This window comes from Pisolithus orientalis, assembly GCF_024613125.1.
Source record: "Pisolithus orientalis strain OTSU chromosome Unknown F5J12scaffold_14, whole genome shotgun sequence".
In the NCBI taxonomy this organism is placed as follows: domain Eukaryota; kingdom Fungi; phylum Basidiomycota; class Agaricomycetes; order Boletales; family Pisolithaceae; genus Pisolithus; species Pisolithus orientalis.
The window spans coordinates 447776-469891 of NW_026260795.1; the positions used below are offsets into that span (position 1 = coordinate 447776).

General features: G+C 48.6%; 6 protein-coding genes across 6 annotated transcripts; 5 read left to right on the forward strand and 1 right to left on the reverse strand.

Moving 5' to 3' along the window:
* Positions 1-658: 658 nt before the first annotated feature.
* F5J12DRAFT_892769 (cytochrome P450) lies at positions 659-2814 on the forward strand (the record flags this gene model as incomplete). Its single annotated transcript, XM_051747599.1, has 13 exons — positions 659-913; positions 969-1066; positions 1121-1309; positions 1356-1507; positions 1566-1581; positions 1628-1682; positions 1730-1900; positions 1946-2135; positions 2184-2240; positions 2297-2321; positions 2374-2496; positions 2560-2703; positions 2766-2814. The coding sequence occupies 13 exons, from the start codon at positions 659-661 to the stop codon at positions 2812-2814; spliced, it is 1524 nt and encodes a 507-aa protein (XP_051599956.1).
* A 1247-nt stretch (positions 2815-4061) lies between these two features.
* F5J12DRAFT_831650 (cytochrome P450) lies at positions 4062-7072 on the forward strand. The gene is made up of 15 exons (XM_051745751.1): positions 4062-4397; positions 4471-4665; positions 4723-4852; positions 4912-5100; positions 5156-5307; positions 5360-5475; positions 5523-5696; positions 5744-5933; positions 5981-6037; positions 6090-6114; positions 6174-6296; positions 6363-6367; positions 6411-6507; positions 6566-6983; positions 7050-7072. Exons 2-14 carry the CDS (start codon positions 4473-4475, stop codon positions 6606-6608), a joined length of 1494 nt encoding a protein of 497 aa, XP_051599957.1. The 5' UTR covers positions 4062-4397; positions 4471-4472; the 3' UTR covers positions 6609-6983; positions 7050-7072.
* A 1250-nt stretch (positions 7073-8322) lies between these two features.
* On the forward strand, positions 8323-10455 carry F5J12DRAFT_720927 (cytochrome P450; the record flags this gene model as incomplete). The annotated part of the gene is made up of 10 exons (XM_051741270.1): positions 8323-8515; positions 8568-8697; positions 8753-8941; positions 8992-9143; positions 9197-9312; positions 9586-9775; positions 9826-9912; positions 10006-10144; positions 10192-10335; positions 10392-10455. 10 exons carry the CDS (start codon positions 8323-8325, stop codon positions 10453-10455), a joined length of 1404 nt encoding a protein of 467 aa, XP_051599958.1.
* Positions 10456-10984: 529 nt separating this feature from the next.
* On the reverse strand, positions 10985-13470 carry F5J12DRAFT_100475 (cytochrome P450). Its single transcript, XM_051737958.1, has 14 exons — positions 13461-13470; positions 13069-13400; positions 12887-13016; positions 12643-12831; positions 12441-12592; positions 12271-12386; positions 12124-12223; positions 12050-12063; positions 11809-11998; positions 11699-11755; positions 11617-11641; positions 11440-11565; positions 11250-11393; positions 10985-11194 (listed from the first exon to the last, which is right to left on the reverse strand). Exons 2-14 carry the CDS (start codon positions 13256-13258, stop codon positions 11134-11136), a joined length of 1494 nt encoding a protein of 497 aa, XP_051599959.1. The 5' UTR covers positions 13259-13400; positions 13461-13470; the 3' UTR covers positions 10985-11133.
* A 1877-nt stretch (positions 13471-15347) lies between these two features.
* F5J12DRAFT_782851 (uncharacterized protein) lies at positions 15348-16613 on the forward strand (the record flags this gene model as incomplete). Its single annotated transcript, XM_051742775.1, has 10 exons — positions 15348-15408; positions 15432-15531; positions 15587-15652; positions 15701-15837; positions 15896-15965; positions 16045-16052; positions 16149-16238; positions 16292-16352; positions 16407-16434; positions 16494-16613. 10 exons carry the CDS (start codon positions 15348-15350, stop codon positions 16611-16613), a joined length of 741 nt encoding a protein of 246 aa, XP_051599960.1.
* A 1397-nt stretch (positions 16614-18010) lies between these two features.
* F5J12DRAFT_905648 (vacuolar sorting protein 39 domain 2-domain-containing protein) lies at positions 18011-21909 on the forward strand (the record flags this gene model as incomplete). Its single annotated transcript, XM_051748688.1, has 18 exons — positions 18011-18083; positions 18137-18219; positions 18254-18362; positions 18418-18641; positions 18701-18959; positions 19010-19090; positions 19138-19270; positions 19296-19572; positions 19621-20029; positions 20081-20412; positions 20462-20532; positions 20611-20725; positions 20780-20975; positions 21029-21121; positions 21172-21274; positions 21326-21670; positions 21731-21787; positions 21840-21909. The coding sequence occupies 18 exons, from the start codon at positions 18011-18013 to the stop codon at positions 21907-21909; spliced, it is 3030 nt and encodes a 1009-aa protein (XP_051599961.1).
* Positions 21910-22116: the final 207 nt, after the last annotated feature.

Consider the following 22116-nt stretch of genomic DNA (forward strand, 5'->3'; position numbering starts at 1 on the left):
TCAAATTCCTACAACGACAACTGACGTTAAGTGGCAGCTCGAGAGCTCAGCGCACCGCCAACTTTGGCTCAGGACGTCCCTGCCAGGAGGATGATGCCTCCATAAGGAAGTCCGATAGGCAAGGCTTTTTAGATCATGCTTCCGAATCGAAATAGACATCAGAGGTGGGTCCACCTTCACACATTACTGGTTGGATGGATCAAACACCGCAGAGTTTGAGACCGTTTACCGCAAATCCAAGACATGAAATGTCAATCTCTCAACGTATAGCCGGCCGCCTGAAGCGAGTTGAGTATCAGGTCCTACTGGTATATCACAAATCTAAGACGTGAAAGGCATCCCAAAACGCACAGCTGGCCATCTAAAGCGAGTAGTAGGTCTTGGGAACTTACCCTGAACTTCAATACTATGGAATGATATTAACCTGGTTTCAGGGTCACAACCTTGCGCCGTTCGTTAATCCAGGGTAGAGTGAAACTCGGAAGGCACATGTCAATTCTTTTGAGAACCCGATGTCTTGGACACTTGGTTGTGTTTGCGTCATCGAGTTGATGCTCTCTGATTACAGCCTTGCGATTTTCCCGATCCAGCTATCTGAATATGAGCGAACGGTATAAAGACTGCAGCCCTATGATATTGCCTTGAACGAACCCACTCAATGGAGCATTCTTCGTTACAGACATTGACATCGGTGCCTCCATCTCTTTCCATCGCCGTACTGTGCGGAGTTGCGCTCAGTCTATGGCTTGCTATTCGCAGCAAGGCCGGTGGTCTTCCTTACCCTCCTGGCCCAAAGGGACTCCCTTTCATTGGAAATGTCCTCGAGGTCGACCTGAAGGAGCCTCATATCACCTACACTCGATGGGCAGCCCAGTATGGCACGTGTTCCCCTGTTCCGTTCGACTTTTCCGTCGTGGATTGCTAAAGGATTTACAGGGGAAGTCATTTACTCTCGTCTCTTAAACCAGGACTTTGTCATCATAAGCTCCGAAAAGATAGCAAGACATTTAGCAGACCAGCGTTCCACAATTTACTCGGATAGGCCACAGTCACCGTTGTATAAGCTGTGAGTCTGGTGACGTGCTTTCCCATTCACTCGATGACACGGTATAATACGTAGTTTCGGCGTAGATCGTATGACATTCCTTTTGACGTACTGCAGTGAATGGAAGGCGCACAGGAAGTTGTTGCATCTCAGCCTGAAGCCCGAGGCGGTGGACCAATATCAAGACATGTATCTCAGTAGTGCTCGGAGACTCCTAGGTAATTTGAAACAAAATGGAACCAAGTTTCGCGAGCACTTTCACCTGTAAGTACGTCACAACTTTTCAGTATTTCTAATAAAGGTTCCACAGGTACACTGGTGCTATCTCCCTCGAATTGACATACGGACGAAGAATTGAAGGAAAGAACGATCCTATCATATCCCTGGCCACCTCACTGGGTGTTATTCTCAGCGAAGAAACCACGCCAGAGAAGAGTGGCCTCTTGATGGCTTTCCCGCTGCGTGCGTCCCATACTAGCTTAGGTTAAAACACAACTAATGTTGAAATGTTAATGTGTAGTTCGGTACCTTCCAGCGTGGTTTCCAGGCCTTGGCTTCATGCACTTATGCCGGACCTTCCAGGAAAATGGTCCACACACTGGCGGAACTTCCCTATAATACGGCGAAACAGCAGATGGTAGGTCCGTTCCAATGAGGTGATCGACATCCATTGATCTTGCGAAGGAATCGGGTGTCCTTCCTCAGTGCCTGGTACATGATTTCCTTACACACGGAGAGGTGGAAGAAGCGTCTGCGAAGGACGCGGCCGCTGGCGTTTACTTGGGTTTGTCTTTCTCTACTGCAAAAGGCTATGCGCTGACTCAGTGGTTGCGCCAACCAGCTGCCGCGGAAAGCGTGAGTGGACAACGTTCATTCATCGCCTTCGCTAACAGGTTCTAGGCTGCTGCAATTCTGGAAACTCTTGTCTTGGCCATGATACTCTACCCGGATGTGCAACAGAAGGTGCACGCCGAGCTTGATGCAGTCCTTGGGAAGGGGAACCTGCCGACTTTCGCAGACAGGCCGCGACTTCCCTACTTGCAAGCCGTGTTGTTCGAGCTTCTGAGATGGCAACCGGTCTTCCCGCTAGGTATCTTCCTCGTGCCCCTTCCTTAGGCCAACTGACAGTACTCTCAAGGCGTCCCGCACGCTACCACTACGAATGACATCTACGAGGGATATTATATTCCGAAAGGTATGTAATGCCTGAAGCCAACTTTTAACGACTTACACGATACGCCTGCGGTGTAGGGTGCATCGTGATCTTTAATGTCTGGTGCGTCGGTTGCCTCGCAAGTTATCGAAGATCGTACACTCATGTTAACCAGGGCCATGACTCGCAATTGTCCCGATCCAGAACGCTTCGACCCGACCCGGCACCTTACATTCGATGGCCAAGTCATCCCTCAGGCTAGACAACACTATGGCATACACTTCGGTTTTGGAAGAAGGTCAGGCCATACTACATACGTATCCCTCATTAACTTGATGCTGAGATCTTGCGACTTTGCCAGAGTTTGTCCCGGACGCACCTTTGCGGAGTATGCGCTCTGGGCTGCTGCTGCTACCATGCTTTCTTCGCTGAAGTTCGAAAAGGCGAAGGATGCCAGGGGGAATTATATTGATATCAAGTTAGAATTCACCCACGGGCAAGCCAGGTTAGTGCGATTCCTATGGTGGCCCGATTCGGATTTACAGTTGATTGTAATCGATCGTACAGTCACCCACTACCTTTCGAGTGCTCCATTACGGACAGGCTGGATGATTGATCACCAAACGTCGCATTGTATCCGTGGACTTTTTCTCATCCATCAGTCCGCCGACGCTGGTCGTGAATAAGACCCTATCGTGTAACCATATCATGCAAGAACCATATCACTTTGGAGTCATCGAATTATAGGTTAATGGGGAACCCGTTGTAGTAACGCGCACATAGATACCAGTTGTACCATAATGTGCTCCCAGTTGATAACGAGTTTGAAAACCGTTAGTGTTCTTGGTGACTCCCCTTCCAGTGAGAAGGACTTGCCTCCATGTTCTTTCGGATGACGAACATTGAAGAGGGGTTGAAAACCAAGGCAGCTAGTTCGTGGACCATAGAAACTTTCCTGTTCTAGAGTTCTGGATGATCGTGGCAAAGAAACATAGACCCCATTACGTTCCACGGGACCAACATTCTTCGGTATCGAGTCACTTCCTGGTATTTTCCATCGTATTTACCAGCCGACGCGGTGGAGGCGGCTTATGACAGAGCCTCAGTTTCCGATGGGGGCAGAAGTACTGCCCTTTCACTTGGATGGCGCTGTGATGAAGGCTGTTAGTTCATATATAACCCTTGACACCAACATGTGTAGAAACTCAGTGCTGCACAAGGTAGTACAAGCTATAAACCCTAAACCTCCATCCCCACCCCCTGTCCTGTTTGCTCCGGCGGCTCGTCAGGTCCCGTGGACTCCTCAGCCTTGCACCACATCGGACAGAATGGCAGCATTTTCACTCATTACCAATGACAATATTCCATGTTGCGCCACCGCACCCATAAGCTCGCGAACTGTACCTCGGGTGCTCTTCCATGGACTGTGATGCGATGCGATCGAATTCATGTGCGTCCTCGTCGCCAGTGTGCACAAGGGGTTGGTTCCTGAAAGGCTCAACGTTGCGCCTAGTTCAACGACAAGCTTTGCCACACATGGCGTGGAATCGTTTGGCTCCCCCATAGGAATTTTTTAGGAAAAAAAAACGAACGTCCTCCAGTCAATGATGTAGGCATTAGGTCTTGTCAGTGGCGTGGTTGCGGTGGTCTAAGAAAAAGAGTGTCGAGTAGTCCAAACAGCGTTGACGGTGGTCATCACGTCTGTGGACGGGTTATAACCACACATTATTGACTTCAGCCGAGTCACACAGCCGATGGAATTTGGAAGGGACGAAATGATGATTTGACCTGCGAGGCCCTCCCCAAGTAGATATGTTATGTAAGCTGGTTTGGCTCAGGATTATCGATTCGTTCCTTGACAGTCTCACGCCGAATTCACCCATACATCTTCAGCGAACAGCTTTCCAGTGTGTCGTAGTTCCTGTGCCAACGATTGAACGCTGTCATTCGATGCCGCATACAATTCTACTAGCCCGCACCACTGGACACTGGCCAGTTGAGAAAAACAAACTTCAAGTCGCGAAGTACAGATCGTTCCATACGTGATTGGCGCCACTTACCTCTAACGAGAACTCTGAGACAGTTGCGGCGTTTCTCAGTCACACCATCGCAGGTCTGCCATATATTACCGGACATGTCTCAGACGTAGTATGTCTGAGCTGACCTAGGGACTAGACTATACTGGTCCGGTATCTCGGGGTTGGTTACCACTTATGTTCACTGTGCTGCATATAAGAATGCACTGAAACTGACCGACGCTTGTTGTCTGTAGCCATGCCCGATTACCTCGTCCTCAGCGTGACATGTGCCTGTGCCACGCTCATTTTTCTTTGGTTCGTAGCTCGCAAGAGGGGCCCTCCCCTCCCCTTCCCCCCAGGACCTAAAGGGCTTCCAATCATTGGAAACTCTCTTGGTATTGATCTGAAAACCCCACAATTCACGTATGCTAAGTGGGGAAATATATACGGTTTGTCGTATTCACTCTCGTGTGACGAGCACTTTTTCACTTTTCGTTGTGACTTAGGGGATGTTGTGTACTTTAACGTGTTTGGCCAAGGCTTCGTTGTCGTGAACTCGGAAGAGACTGCGCGTCTTCTGGCTGATAAACGGTCTACTATTTACTCTGACCGGCCGCATTCACCAATATATTCATTGTAAGACTTTAACTCTTATACTGTGAACTCAAAATTATGCATGCTATTTGCCTTCACAGGTTCGGCATTGATCGGATGACTCCTGTTATGCCATATGGCAATGACTGGAGGACTCATAGGAAGCTATTTCATTCTAGCCTCAAAGCTGACGTAGTTCAAAAATTTCACGACGTATACCTTAGCAACGCTCGGCAGCTCCGTCACAATATACAATCCGATCCTTCCAAGTTTTCAGAGCATTTCAAATTGTAGCTGCGATTTTATCATTATTAGGGGTTTTCTGTGCCGTGACATATCTTGCAGATTCTCTGGGCCACTTGCATTGGAACTGACATACGGACGGAAAGTAGAAGGCAAGGATGACGCCACCATCCATTTTGTCAGCACGATATTCGATATGCTGAGCCGGGGAACTACGCCACAAAGTGGTGGTCTGTTATTGGCGTTTCCTATATGTCAGTTTAAGCACATTCCTTCTGTGTGAACCAGGCTCTAAATCGCACACAGTGGAGCATTTTCCATCGTGGCTCCCTGGACTTGGTTTCAAAGCGGAAGCACCACGTTGCAGAAAGATGATTGCAACCATGGCGGAGCTCCCATTTCGCGAAGCGAAAACACAATTAGTGAGTTGCCACTGCAAACTCCTCTTCATGCATGTTCAACTTCCAAGGTATCCGGTACTTTGCAACATTGCTTGGTATCTGACTTCCTCGCTTACGAAGGCGCGGGGGAGTCGGCAGCGAGAGAAGCTGCTGCAGGTGTCTATCTAGGTAGGCTCACGTTTCAGTCAGCAGTATGCCGTTCAACGTCGGGGTTTGACTGTCCATTAGCTGCAGCGGAAAGTGTGAGTTTGCAGCCACACTAGATATTTTCAACTGACAATAGTCGTAGACTGCCTCCATTCTGGAGACGGTTGTCCTAGTAATGATCCTCCATCCCGAGATACAAGCCAACGTTCACGCAGAGCTCGATGACGTCATTGGGAAGGGCGTCTTCCCGACTTTCGAAGATCGGCCGCGATTACCGTACTTGCAGGCTGTACTTTATGAGGTTATGAGGTGGAATCCCGTCTTTCCACTAGGTCGTTGGCGCGATCCTATTTCTTACCGTATCTGACTGAACGACCAGGTGTTCCTCATGCAACTACTACAAGTGACATCTACGAGGGGTACTATATCCCAAAAGGTTCGTCTGCGGTCCATTTCTAGAGACAATGACTTACCCGTGGTTATGACAGGATGTATCGTTATTTTCAACGCATGGTAGGCTGATCATATCCTCCGCCGACCCTGTTTACATGGAATCTCTGCATGTATCGTAGGGCCATGTCTCGTGACTGTTCGGATCCGGAACATTTCGACCCGAGCAGACACCTTACTCCGGGGGGCCAGCTGACGCCCCAAGCGAAGCAGAACAATTCTCTTTTCTTTGGGTTTGGCAGGAGGTATGTGCTGACTCTGGTGTCTCCAATTCAACGGAGCACTTAATTGGAATGAAATGATTCTCACAGGATCTGTCCCGGACGCTTCTTTGCGGAAAACGCGCTCTGGGCCTGCAGCGGCGACGATGCTTTCCGCTTTCAGGTTTGAGAAGGCCAAGGATGAGTCTGGGAAAACTATTCAAGTGGAGCCATCATTTACCGACGGACAGATCAGGTGAGTTATAGCCTCTCACGACGCTTGCAGGAGGACCAACTGAAACTGGTGTTAACAGTCATCCGGTACCTTTTGAATGTTCCATCACCAGCAGAATGTGAGTAATCGATGGTGTAATGGACATATATAATGTATGGAGTGAAACGCTGTTCCGGAGTGGGGGAGAACTTATGATTCGTAATCGATACTACGATGTCTCATGCCGATAAAGCTTACCTGTAACGGGGGAAATTGTTTCGTGAATTCTAAGAAAATGACACAAATTCTGGCTGAAAAGTGGACAACCATTTATGTACTCAAACCGCTCACGTTCGCCTCCTGATCGACTGCAAATCCCCCGGGGTACATGCTTACCTCCTTACTGCTTGGTCCAACGGCATATTACTCCTCTGAAACAGCTAGTCAACTCGTCAGCGGCAGGCTTCATTCTTGATGCAGGACCCCGCACCCAGCTTGGGCGTGAATTAACGGCACGACTAGTACGTGATAGGAGTGCACCTCAGTGAGCTAGCAGATTTTCCATAGGCAAAATTTGATCGCACCATTGTGTACTGTGTCCCTCAATAGTAATTCCAGGCGTGACATGGGCCTCCGTGAGACTGACGCCAGCATTTTCGACAATGAGCAGCTGTCTGGGATCCAGAGGGTTGAGTAGGCTTGATCTATAATTCAACTTACAAACTTGGGGCGGTGAGACACTCTGGTAAAGTTGATGAATGGTGCAGGTTTCAGGGTAGACTTGGAGAAGGAGCGCCTACGGAGCCTTGTGCGGTGTTGACAACTTGGGACAACCCACAGTAAGTGAACTCATAAATTATGCGAGCCTGGTGAGAATAGTGTAGTACCAGACATGCTTTCGGAATTACCGGTGTGATACACACCTGCAACTGACGCAAGTTCCAGCGTGCAAATCATGACTGCATATCGTGCTGCTCGAGAGCCCCTGAGACAATCAGTCAATGGATCAGGCACCCTGACCCGCATCCCGAAAACAGTGCTAGTGTAAGTTTCGGAAGTATTAGTTTGAAACCGGAGTTCGATTTGCGCCGCGCAGCTATTAGGCAAGCCGTCACTAACCATTTCCCTTTCCACTGCCACAGCCGCCCACTGTATGGCCCACCCTCCTGTTCCTACCAACGGCGTACAGTTGCTGCTCGTTGCAATATGTCGGGCGCTATCCAGCGTACCAATTCAAGAGTTAGAGAACCGTGTAGGCTGGAACGATAGGGACTGCCAATAGCTGCCTTTTCCAGCGCGTATGTCAGTCTCGGTAGATGAATAGACCCGAGCCTTTGTTGGGGAAGTTCCAACGCCAGGTCTGACTAACTGGGAGAGCCTAACTTGGTTCAGTACAAAGAGCATCAGTGCGCCATTGGCAGGATCAGGAGGTTGGGCTACACAGCGATGGTAAAAGGGTTTCGACACTTGCTGACTGCCAGGCGACTGGAACGGTTTCAGACTTTACTTCCAAAAATTACCTAGGTGAGAGCTGTTATCAGGATTCGAGTCAGCGTGTCCAATTCATTGGTTGAATGTCTGGCCTTACTGCGAGCCTTTCCTATGACAGCACTTTTAGTACAACTCACTCTCGCGTAACTGATATAATCACTTTGCCTCGGCAGCCATCAAGTTGCTGATATCGCACCAAGTACCGCTATTTTCAAGTCTGCCCTGAGACCTATGCCATCCACAAACTCTGCTAGTGCGTCTCACTACCCTCAGCTCCGCTTGTGGCACTTCCTTCCATGCCGTCAGTTTGTATGCCTATAAGAGCGGCATGTTCCTGCAGCCTACCCTGGCCACCCGGCAAGGATGATGAGCTCCCCTCTTTTTATAAGCACTGCGTGCATAATTGGCGCCGGCTTGTGGCTTGCAATTCGAATTACCCGAAAGAAATCTAACCTGCCCTATCCTCCGGGTCCCAGACAGCTGCCCATCGTCGGAAATGCGTTTGACGTTAATCTCAAGGAGCCCCACATCACGTATACGGAGTGGGGAAAAACTTATGGTCTGTAATCCATACTGCGATATCCCGAATCCACTAAGTTTACCTGGGACAGGGGAAATTGTTTATTGTCATATATTTGGACAAGATATCATCATCGTGAATTCTGGGAAAATGGCACGAACTCTGGCTGAAGGGCGGTCAACCATCTACTCGGACCGTCCTCATTCGCCTCTTTTTCGACTGTAAGCTTCCGAGCAACCCGCCTAACCTCTATCTAGTGACTAATTTCCCTCGCAGCTTCGGTGCAGATCACATCACTGGTATCTTGGAGTATGGCAAGGAATGGAAGTCACAGCGAAAGCTTCTCCACCTTGGCCTTCGCCACGATATTGTTGACAGGTACCATGAGTTACATCTCCGCAGTGCTCATCAACTGGTGGAAAACATACAACGGGACAGTAAGAGTTTGTATAATCATCTCGATTTGTGAGTGATGCAAGCTGCTTGTTTGCGCAGACAACCCGACCATTTCTCAGGTACACCGCGACCATGGCTCTCGAGTTCACTTACGGGCGTAGAATGGATGGGAAAAACGACCCCATCATTTCAATGGCGGCCAGCTTGGCGGAAGGTATGACGACGGGAGTGACTGCTGAAAGAGTTGGGTTGCTGGCAGCTTTACCAATTCGTTGGTCTGGTTCATTTTTTGCCACGGAGATAATTCTGAGAGTTATCACGCAGTCAAATACATTCCATCCTGGTTTCCAGGTGCTGCGTTCCAGGATGAAGCACGAAGGTGCAGAAACATGATGGCATCTTTTGCTAACGCCCCTTTTGCCAAGGCTAAGGAACAAGCAGTAAGCCATTATACAACCTCGGACAGCGCGCACACTAACTTATGACAGGAAGCTGGTGTACTGCAGCCTAGCTTCGTATCCGATATCCTACAGCAAGGAGATGCAGATGAGTCGGTTGCAAAGGAGACAGCCACAGGTATTTATATAGGTACGTTACTTTCACTTTCCAATAGACTCGATAGGTTGATCGTCGATGGCCTTGTATTAGCTGCTGGAGAAACTGTAATTATGCACGATTGTCTCCGTGCGATGGATGACAAGCTGGCCTCTTAGACCACTTCCACCTTGAAAGTTCTTGTACTGGCCATGATACTGAATCCTGAGATCCAGAACAAAGCTCATGCGGAGCTAGACGCAGTAGTTGGAAAAGGTGTCTTACCCACCTTTGAAGACAGAAAGCGCTTGCCGTATTTGCAGGCTGTGTTGTTTGAGGCCATGAGATGGAACCCTGTCATCCCTCTAGGTCGTTGGCATTCCATCCGCGAAGCTGCACAGTAATTCTAACCAAACAAGCAGGTTTTCCTCATGCTACGACCACCAGTGGCGTCGTCGAGGGATATTACATTCCGAAAGGTACGTTTATACCGTATTGCACGATCTGTGCACGTGAAGCCCACCTCAACACCGCAGGGACTATAGTGATATTCAATGTTTGGTAAATTCATTCGCTATGGAACTTGACTGAACGCTGAGCCACGGACATTAGGGCGATGTCGAAAAACGAGTACGAAGATCCAGAGCGTTTCGATCCAACTCGACACCTCACTTCGGACGGAAAGCTGAAACCGAACGCCAACCAAGATAACACAAAGTATTTTGGTTTTGGGAGGAGGTAGGTGACGTAGGGACCTTTCTCGACGGTGCTAAAGAGTCTCGTAGGAGTTGTCCTGGACGCTTACTTGCGTGTGATTCATTATGGGCAGCTGCAGCAGTGATGCTATCTGCCTTTCGTTTCGAGAAGGCTAAAGATTCGTTTGGAAACGAGATCGAAATCGACCCCATCTTTCTCCATGGTGTGCTTAAGTCCGTATAACTTTCTTGTCAACTCGGACGAATTGACCCGAACATCATGATCACAGCTACCCCCCCCCCTATCCGTGTTCCATCATTAGTAGGATTAATATTGAATGTGAAGGGAAGTAACTCTTTCTTTGCCTGTCTGCAGATGTGACCGGATGTTGTATAAAGTAAATTTGCGGAAATGTCCTCGTGCTACATGCTATGCAGTACTATGATATATTGCCCCTCTCGAACCATTGGTCGCGTCTCAGACTTACATTCACTGTATACCGAAAACTATCTGAGCACCCTGTAATTTGGTGCAGCGACTAAACAAACGACCGAGAATTCAAGCTAGCTACATGGTGCTTGGTCGAAAGACACCAACACAAAATCTGACAGCTCCCACTGTTAGTGAGCACTAGTACTTAGTAGTCTGGTAGTAACCAGACGCGTCTTATGCGAGGCAAGTTGTCGATTACGGCTTCCCTCATTGGTATGAATGCCAGCGCTTCAGTAGAAGAAAAGTAGGGGTTCAGCCTCAAAACACTTCTAGACTGTGATGCGTTACCTCCGCCATTGTGTGATCTGTGGGAGGCAGTGTGTATCGTGTGCGGGCGACTTAAAACGGTCACTTGTTTGGTCATCGTAGTATCCAGGGGTGTCCAGAGGGCCTTTGATATACAATCTGGCATCAAGAATGAGAACCTAAGGGGTTGACCAACTGTCTGAGAGGGGTAATTGTACTAGTATGTAACAGAAACTGTTGATTTACATGATACAATGTCCAGTTGCGTCTGTAGGCATGCAAGAAAGAAGCTACTACCCTTCACGTTCAGTATCAATCCTGCTAATGATGGAACACTGGTACGGGGCAGGATAGCTATGATCATGGTGTTCAAGTCAATTCGGCCAATTGACAAGACAGTTGTACCGACCTAAGCGCACCACGGTGAAAGAAAGGGTTGATTTCGATCTCGTTTCCAAACGAATCTTTAGCTTTCTCGAAACGAAAGGTAGATAGAATCACTGCCGCAGCTGCCCACATTGAATCACCCGCAAAGAACCGCCCAGGACAAATCCTACGAGACCCTTTAGCACGTGGGAAAAGGTCCCTACGTCACCTACCTCCTTCCAAAACCGAAGTACTTTAAGTTGTCTTGGTTGGCGTCCGGTTTCAGCTTTCCGTCCGCAGTGAGGTGTCGAGTTGGATCGAAACGCTCCGGATCATTGTACTGGTTCATTGTCATGGCCCTAACGCCTGCTGTTTAGCATTCAGTCAAGCGCCATGACGAATGAATTTACCAAGTATTGAATATTACAATAGTGCCTGCGGTGTTGAAGTGGGCTTCACGCGCACATATCATGCAATACAGTATAAACGTACCTTTCGGGATGTAATATCCTTCCACAACGTCACTGGTGGTCGTAGCGCGAGGAAAACCTACTTCCTTAGTCAGAATTACCGTGCAACTTCACAGACGGAACATCAACAACCTAGAGGGGCAATGGGGTGCCATCTCATGGCCTCAAACAACACGGCCTGCAAATACGGCAAGCGCTTTCTATCTTCAAAGGTGGGTAAGACACCTTTTCCAACTACTGCGTCTAGCTCAGCGTGAACATTGTTCTGGATCTCAGGGTTCAGTATCATAGCCAGCAGAAGAATCTTCAAAGTAGAAGAGGTCTAAGAGGCCAGCTTGTCATCCATCAAGTGGGGACAATCATGCACACCTACAGTTTCTCCAGCAGCTAACGTAAGGCCATCGGCAGTCAATCTATTGATTCTATCGGTAGATAAAAGCAACATACCTGTATAAATACCTGCGGCTGTCTCCTTTGCAGCAGACTCATCTGCCTCCCCTTGCTGCAGAATATCGGAAACGAAGCTAGGCTGCAGTACACCAGCTTCCTGTCATAAGTTAGTATGTGTGCTGTCCGAGATTACACATAGCTTACTGCTTGTTCCTTAGCCTTGGCGAATGGGACATCAGCGAAAGATGCCATCATATTTCTGCACCTTCGCGCTTCATCCTGGAATGCAGCACCTGGAAACCAGGATGGAATGTATTTGACTGCGTGATAACTCTGTCAGAATTATCTCCATAGCAAAATCGAATCAAACTAACGGATTGGTAAAGCTGCCAGCAACCCAACTCTTTCGGCAGTCACCCCCTTCGTCATACTTTCTGCCAAGCTGGCTGCCATTGAAATGATGGGGTCGGTTTTCCCATCCAATCTACGCCCGTAAGTGAACTCGAGAGCAATGGTCGCGGTGTACCTAAAAAATGGTCGGGTTGTCTGCATAACCGAGTAGCACACAATACTCACAGATCGAGGTAATCATAAAAACTTTTACTGTCCTGTCGTATGTTTTCCACCAGTTGGTGAGCAGCACGGAGATGTAACTCTTGATACCTGTCAACAAAATCGTGTCGAAGGCTAAGGTGAAGAAGCTTTCGATGTGTCTTCCATTCCCTGCCGTACTCCAGAACACCCGTCGTGTGATCTACACCGAAACTGCCTTGGAAATTAATGACTAGATGGAGGTCAATCATGTCTCCTGGTAGCTTACAGTCGAAAAAGGGGCGAATGAGGGCGGTCCGAGTAGATGGTTGACCGCTTCTCAGCCAGATTTCGTGCCAATTTCTCAGAATTCACGATGACAATATCTTGTCCGAATATACGGGAATAAACGATTTCCCCTGTCACAAGTAACATTAGTGGGTTCAGGATATCGTAGTATGGATTACGGACCATATGTTTTCCCCCACTCTGTATACGTGATATGGGGATCCTTGGGATTAACGTCAAAAGCATTTCCGAAAATGGGCAGCTGTCTGGGACCCGGAGGATAGGGTAGGCTGGGTTTATTCCGAGTAATTCCCATCGCAAACCACAAACCAGTCCCAATTATGCACGCGGTTACAACAAGAGGGGAGGACATCGCTCTTGCAAGGTATGCTGTAGGAATACGCCGCTTTTATAAACATGAAAACTGACGGCATAGGAGCCAGTGCCGAAGTGAGACATTCTAATAGAGCTTATGGATGGTGTAAGTCTCGGGGCATACCTGAAGATAGTGGTGCCTTATACGACATCAGCAGCTTGGGAGCTACTGAGACAAAGTGAACCAAAAGTGAACTCACCAATTACGCGAGAGTGAGTCGTGCCAAACATACTTTCGGATGTGTTATCGTAGGAAAGGTTTGTAATAAGGGTTGAAATTGACTCGAAGTTTGGCTGGCACTATCGTTAGTGTGATACCCAAGGACACGCACCTTGACCTGCTTCCGTACCAAAGCCCACCATCACTGCCACAACCTCCATACTACTGCATACTGAACCGCTCGCCAGCTCCTGGGGCAGTCGACCAATGGGTTAGGCACGCTGATTCGAAACCTAATAACAGCTCCGGCGTACGTAAGTTTTCGGAAGTAAAGTTTGAAACCGTTCCCTGAGTGTTTGACGTGTCGAACCCCTTTTGCCACCACCACTGTGTCCTCTCGCTGTTGGCTGATCATTGCAATACGACTGGCGCTATCTGGTGTACCAACCCAAAAGCACTGCGAACGGGACGGGATGGATAGGATTCCGTCGGCCCTGTAGATGGTGAGACCCTTGTAGAAAGGCTGGAGACCGAGGGAATGCGAGTAGCTCTGGCTCACAGGTCGGATGGTCTAACTCGTTCCAGGTAAGTACTACGTACATGCAATGTATTACAACATCGTTCTGGGTATGTAAGGGACAGTTTGTTTCACCTCAAAAGAAATCCGATTCGTAGGCATACTTCCAAACTAAGGGGAGGGTACTGGTCACGAAGGAATTTGTAAACTTACGCACCAACTGCAACAAACTGGTCCACATTAGCACGCCGATTATTGTGGAGGGATATGCTTGGTGTCACGTCTCCTTCGTGGAGCTCTATATCTGGACAATCAATATCGACGATACTTCACCCGATTGTTATGCAACAGGAGTAATCACTTGTAGGTGGTCCCTGAACAATGACGTTTTCCCTGAAATCAGAGTGGACGAGATGGACGCTCTGCTAGCCAAAACCACCTTTGCGACCAAGCCAACGGATGAAACATCAGGTGGGCAGTGGCAATACTGACTATAGCCTGGTTATCAGTGCTGAGGCCCCTCTCCAAATCTCTTGGAGGAGCTTCTGGAGTGGTCTTTCAGCTGGCGTGAGGGCGGCGGCACATAGCAGGTATGCCAAGTAGATGCGGAAGGAGGTATTCCACGGGGAAATTTCGCGTGTGGTCTCTAGATTACAACAAACACCCAGTCTTGCAAAGGAGTCATGAGGTAATTATGATTTATCCCCGCCATCGTTTGCATCGTGAAAGCACATGGCACTCACCCAAGGCAAGTGGTTCTGTAGGCACTCGGTGGCGCAGTGGCACTTCCATATCAACATGCCCCGCCCAAACAGAGCCTCAGCCCTGCGTGACAAGTCCACTGGCCATTGATGCCATCAAACCACCAGCTGCGTCAATCTCGGATATCTGCGGTGGGTATACCAGCCATTCCGTTGTCTCGGAAATGACGTACTTCAAGCCATCCTGTGCGACGACCAGGGATTCCAATGTTGTCAACTGAATCTTCCAGTGCCGGTTGGCTGGTAAGTTGGCCGTACCTTTTTTAGGCGAGCCAAAAACCACAGTAATCGGGGTTTCCGTTTTGACTCCGGCGCTGTGGCTTTGTCACAATTTGCAGTGATTGCCCAAGATGTGTGAATTCTCTACAGCACGGTGTCTATGTATGACCTTCAAACTTTTGGCGCATTTTCCGCCTTCGGGTCTCAAGATCTTATTCGCGAACCATTCGTGATAATTCAATTGGCCCGAGTACCCCTTTCCTTGCGTTTAATTATAGACTCTACACTTCACATCGGCTCTTGGCAGTTGGCCTGTCTGGCCCTTTACTTATAATCCTATGCCATGTACACGGGCGACTAATACCGTAGACTCGATAGCAGTCATAAGGCTCGCTGTCGAGAAGGTCATTCATAAAGTTCTTTCCCGACAATGGTGTCTGACGCCAACTATGAAGTTGTCGCAGCTATCCGCAGTATTCGCAGTCACAGTGGTATGTCTGTCTTCCTTTTCAAGGATGTGCTCAAGAAATCATGGGTTGTCCAGTGGCTTCACTTGCCGTATTACTGTGGGACTCCCTATTAATGATGGGCGATGAGGTTCATTGTATATGGACGTGAGTGAATTTTCTGTCGTTTTGTATCGTGAGGATCGGAATTCACTTTTTGTAGAATGAAGGGGCGCCCCATCAAGTGGTTGTACTTCCTTCTACGTTATTTTCCTCTGTTCGCGCAGATGTAAGTGTGCTGTCTTTTGACGGTGGTTTCGTTCTAATAGCTCCTCAGCTTGCATCAAATCGTTTTCCCTGACTTATCTGGGAGAGATACTCTATCCCCCATTGGGTGCAAGCTGTGGCATGCGTACATGATAATTCTGATACAAGTTATAACTATCGCGTTGGAGCTCGTATTGGCACTTAGAGGTGGGTGTTTTCCAGGTTCGCTCTCCAGATTCCGTGATCATCATGCGCCTCGCATTAGTTATTGCACTATTCGGTAGACATCGATGGGTATCTGGCCTACTTGGTTGCATCATGGCAATTGAAATTCTGTGTGTCCTGCCTCATGCGTGGACTTGCATTCGCTACTATCAATACTGTATTCTTTACACCCTATCACCCGTGGTGCAGATACAAGCGTACGTCCTCTAATTTTTCGGGATTTTGAGTCTAAAGCCTCTTAGGGCTGCCGCCGTGGTCGTTCAAACCACCTTTGTTTGCATGACGTTATGTAGAATCGTATTTAGAGACTGGCGGATTTTTGAGGACAACCATTGCATTCCAGATTGTTCGCGATGGAACTATCACATACTTTGCGATAATGGGTCAGGAATATCTTAATAATTGTTTTTGTAGTCAACTCACTCTCATTGGCTAGCGCTGATATGTTGTGGCTTCATCATGATAAGACTACATTGGTATCCAGCCACTTTGTTCTTGTACGTGCTGCCTTTTACCTTCGTCGTACTATTACTGACCATATGTTGGTATAGTTGGGCTGTGACCGTTCACTCGATAAGTGTAAGTACAGTCGATGAGAGGTCGACGAGATATCTTGCTCACCGAGACACTACTCACAGGGAACCCGACTCATCTTGAACATGGCATGTTTGCGAGGGGAGGAATTGTCGCAGGAGAGCGAGAACAATATGTTTACTACTTTGATTGACGTCTCAGCTAATTTCATGCCTGAAGTTTGACCGGCATACGAAACATGTTCCTGGATGCAGGCTGTTCCAGTCTGAAAAAACCCTCTGTCACCCGCAGTAGCACGGGTCGGGGTTGGCCGGTCCACGACAAGTCCACGGACCGTGAGATGTGAGATTCCGGGCCCGGTGTGGGGCGACACATCTCAAATGGCTGGATTGTTTGAAGGTCGACTGGGGTGAGGGTACTATATTCTACATTCCGTCTGCCCGATTGAGTCACTCTCCGATCGACGAGCTGTGCGGCGAAACAGAATCCTCGATGCTATCGCTTGCTTAAGGACTCCAACAAGGTGCGCGCGCAGGTCCAGCAAACGCAGGAGAAAGACGAGCTACTGTAATTGTTCTGGGAGCTATGTGTGAACGTTGTCCGGCAGCAACAAGCAGTGAGATCACACGCACGCACAAAATCTGGACCCTGCACTTTCTTCGCACGAAAGGCTCCCAGACCCCTCGCTTGTACTGCAATCCCAACGGAACCATTTCTTTGGTGATAGCGAACGCCCATTTTCTGTGCATTCTTCCTTATGAAAATGCTTTCTTTGATGGCCGTCAGTTCTTCTCCTGTCTGGAGACCCGTCGGCAACCTCCTATGACACTGAGATTACCTGCTTGCACCACTACCTTTGTCATGGGGATGGGCACTGTGACCTCTCACATTGCATATTAACTGGTGAAACACTCACACCCGACGTTGCTTGCAATGAAAAGCTATCCATCAGCACGAGAATATCCTCCTTACTGTGATCAGCTGTCTGGTCTTTTCGAGGCATGGTTAATTATGCCGTTGTTCCAGACGTGTTATTGACGGAAGTTGCCCTCATCAGTGTACCATCCGCAGCATTGAGACCACATTCGCTTCCTCAGAGTGTTCGCGGATCTTGCTTGTGATACTGGTGCAAGGATTTTCCTACAGAAGCTTGTTATGGTGCTCGTAGACTGCTGGCCCTGACCCCTCCCGGTCTCCAAGGAAGATCTTGCCTACGTACCGTTTTTTCTCTCGTCACTGCAACTACTCATGGTGCATAGACATGTCCGCCCTTGCGGCTGCGCAAGATCTCACTCTCCATCGGCTGGTTCAGTTTCTGACGTTCAGTCATCAGCAACTTCTATTGAGGTGAGAATAGACGGAAATCATCCTTACAAGAACCTTAGTGTGTTTCGCATGTTATGGTACTACATATTCTGCATCCATAGTGTCCCCTACCAGATGTCCCTGCTGCCATTACTGGTTGTTTGTCTCCGCCAGCGGTCCGAAGCGGTCCGGTAAATAGAACTTGCCACGAGAGTGGTAATTGGCTAAAGTGCCGTTGAACACGACCATTGACTTGCGAAGTGGTTGCATCTGACCACCGTTGTCAGTGAGAGGCAACAGTAGGATTTGACCGAATATGGCGCCTTTCAACACGCCGGGTATTGTTATTACTGGTTTCAAGGAACGGCCCGAGTCAATCCTTGCCCAAGGTAATGCGGAACCTTTACCCCGGTGCACATGGTGTGGACCGTTTGTCTTTCAGGAAACAGATTGTATATTGGAACCTCTACGGGAAATCTACACATACATGACCTGAGCGACTCTACAAGTAAGTCGGACGTCGCTGTTACTCGACATCTTCAACCTAATCGGTTGCCAGATCCTAACGAGCAGTCCGTGCTTGTTGAGACTAAGGAAAGGATTGTCACGGAGAGCCATTGATCAACTAGGATATATTAAAGATTTGAATTCACTGGTTCTACTTTCTGGTGAGTGGTCTGATTGCAATCACGGATTGGCAAATCGATGCTAGCTAGGTACTAGAAACACTCGTGACTCTTTACCCATTACCGTCCTTTTCCCCACCGACACCACTTACTAAGACCAAGGGTGCACTATCCTTCGCTACATATTCCTCTGTAATCGACACCCGGTCATCAGGCGATGGGACGACAGCCATACCAACCATGGTTACGCAACTCATCGTTGGGTGCCGCAGGAGAGTAGTCGTATACTGTTGGAAAGACGGGGAGGTTCAAGAAATCAAAGTGTGTAGGACAGATTATTTGTCGCTGACCACTGTCTGATCGCTTTGCTTTATACGAAGGAAGCGGCTCTACCTCACTCGCCTCGCCTCATCGCCTTCCTGGACCGCGACAATGTCTGTTTCGCATACTCACCCACTGAATATGCCGTGTTTTCTATCAGCAAACTTGCTGCCGTAGACGTGACTTTGCCAATAGCACCTGCTACGTCTATGGGGGCTTTGTCGGGTTTGGGTAATTATATGATGCTTAGTCGGGGTGCGAAGTCGAAGCCCAACATAGTAAGGATTAGTGAAACGGAGACTCTGGTGGTCAGGGATAGTACGTGTTCTCCCGGTTTGTCCTGTTCTCGATGTTGATGACCGTATCAGACCAGGGGTTCATAGTGGGCGTTGACGGTAAACAGACGAGGCCTGATATTATTGATTGGCCGGGTCCGCCAGATGAAATCGGTAGGAAATCTCGCTGGAAAGTGCATCCTTTCTAATCGGTCTACTAGCATACGTGAGCCCATACGTATTTTCCATCCTTCCACCAGGAACTGTTCCAGTATCAGAAGAAGGCAGTTCGTCGTCTGGCTTATCGACGACCCCACAGACCACGATACCAGCGCCAGTTGTGCAAGTCGTGTCGTCAATATCTACGGCACCTGTGCAGACCCTTCCGTTCCCCTTTCCACAGCCCTAATTCCAATGTGCCTGCCAACGCTAACTGTTCCATCCGCCTGTTAACTGCGTCTCTGGTTGCTAAGTCACCTCTTTTCCTCGTTTCTACCCCGGTTGATCGGACGATCGCCACTACCGAGGGCAGTTGTGTATGGAAGTTCGAGATGAAACCATGGGGCGAACAGATTGATGAGTTGGTGCAGAAAGGGTCGTATGCAGACGCGTTAGCCCTCTTGAATACTCTGGATACTGCTGTGCTTCCCGACAAGGTAACCGGACGCTTGTAGATTTGGTTTTCTATTTCTCATTATTTTTAGGACGAGCGATGCACTCGAATACGTGCCCTGAATGCAGTTGCTCAGTTCCGCGCGGGGAAGTACGATGATGCTATCAATACTTTCCTAGAACTCGATCTCAACCCTGCCAAGGTGGTTGCTCTTTACCCGGAACGAGTGGCCGGTCGGCTGTCTGTCCCTCAGGATGAATGGATACCATTATTCGGTGGTCCTGCAAATCCAACTCCTAAACCTGAAGACTCGACGTCCGCAAACTCAAGCGATACCTCGAAAGAAGGCAGCAAGGAGAAAATTATCGAACGATCACCTTCTCCTACGGGTTCCGTTCGTGTGCGATCAAAGACAATGTTTGGTTCCTTACTACCGTCTGCAGCAAAGGACGACGACGTGGTTTCTCTGAGTGGTAGAAGGAAAGCTAAGCAGCCACTAGGTAACGGGGTCACGCTTGTGATTAAATGGCATCTGACAAGTGGGGAATCAGATGATTCCACCCGTGCCGTTGAAGTACTCTGGCGTTATCTAACAGACCGCAGACCGAAGGTTGCGGGAGCATTAGCTGCGGTTAACATTACGTCCGCCCAATCTCACCAATGGCCAACTCTTTCGGAAACTTCTACAGAGGAACTATTTTCTCTGCCCAACGTTCCTCTGACGTCGCTAACGCCGCAACAACTGATCCACTTCGCCCAAATCGTAGACACGGCACTGTTTAAGTCATATTTGCTTTACCGGCCTGCATTACTTGGTTCATTGTGTCGAGTTGCGAATTGGTGTGAAGTATCGGAAGTCGAGGAGGAGCTGCGCGCCCGTGAGGTGGGCGTTGGAAGTACTCAAGGGTTAACAACAACTAACTTTTTTTCAGAAATTTGCAGAGCTGATCTTCTTATATAATGGGAAGAAGATGCACGCGAAAGCCCTGGCACTCTTGCAGCAGTGAGTTATTGATTCGGCGGTCTATGTCATATTCCCGACAATTATTCACAGACTGAGCGAGAATGAAGATGATATTAGGGACAAGCTCGATCCGACGGTTTCTTATCTCCAGAAACTGGGGCCAGAGTACTTGGACCAGATATTCAAGTCTGCACGTTGGGTGTTTGACCAAGACCGTGAAATGGGTCTCCAGGTAATACAGCCATGAACCACATTTCGTTCTACCATATCCTGACGTCAACATCAGGTTTTCATGTCCGAGGATGTTGAACTTCCCCGTTCCCATGTGGTTGATTACCTGGAGAAGATTGACCCTCAAATTTCCGCACGTTATATTGAGTACCTTATTGAAGAGAAACATGAAGACGGTGGCATGTTGCATGATCGCCTTGCTGAGCTCTACTTGAGCATTACCATCAGTGCTAAGAAACGTGGGGACAACCGTAGGACTCTCTTCCCTTCAAAATTTGTAGGATGTAATGTTGTGATCTCGCAGAGAAACGGGACGAGACGTACGCGAAGCTTCTCCACTTCATCGACACGACCAACCATTACCATCCTGCCCGCCTATATGGCCGACTTTCAGAAGGTCGGTTAGTCGCATAGCGTAGCAGTGAAAGCTGATGATGCCTTCCACAGATCTTTACGAAGCACGAGCCATACTATTAGGTCGCATGGGAAGACATGAGCACGCCCTAGAACTGTATGCGTACAAGTTAGGCAATTTCCAGAAGGCCGAGGAGTATGATCGCCGTCACCATCTACGTATTGCAGTTGTTTACTGTCTTTTTAGGTACTGCAAACGTGTGTACCACCCCGATACTGAGACCAACACCGTATTCTTGACGCTGCTGAAACTTTACCTACGACCCACTGCGAAGGATCTTCCCAACCTCCTTCCACCTGCTCTGGATCTGATGAGAAGGCAGAGCCATCGACTAAATCCCGTCGAGACACTGCAACTACTTCCGCCTCTCGTATCAGCGGAGGAAGTGCGGAAGTTCTTGCAGCAGGCTCTGCGGATGCCAGTTTGTGATAGTCACGTTATTCGGGAAATCAACAAGGCGCGGAGCGAGCAGGTTGCCAGGACGTTGATGATCCTCGAATCTAGACGCGTCAAAGTGACGGACAGCAGAATGTATGTTACTATGTTTCCATAATGTATACTGACAACTGACTGGAATGATCTATTTTTCAGATGCCCCCAATGCCATAAGCGACTGGGAAGTAGTGTCATTGCAGTGCATGCGCCACGGTCAGTTTTCCGAGTTTGAGTGCTCTTAGGAGGTATTCATGCCACGTTACAGTGGAGAGGTTACCCACTATCAATGCCGAGAGGCGTTTTCTAAAAAGCTTAACTCACTAAGGCAAAGTTAAGGAAGTCCCGTACATTTTGCTTCGGAAGGACATTCGTGTCATCACTACACCACTAGGAACGTGCGGAAAAACCTATTTCCATTTACTATCAACCTCGAACGTATGCCAACTGGATCTCTGTGCTATCCAGTTCGTTGCGGGGTTGATGTAACTATTATGTACGTAGACGCTGCGAGATATTGACGTATCGTACAATCACTTCCATCC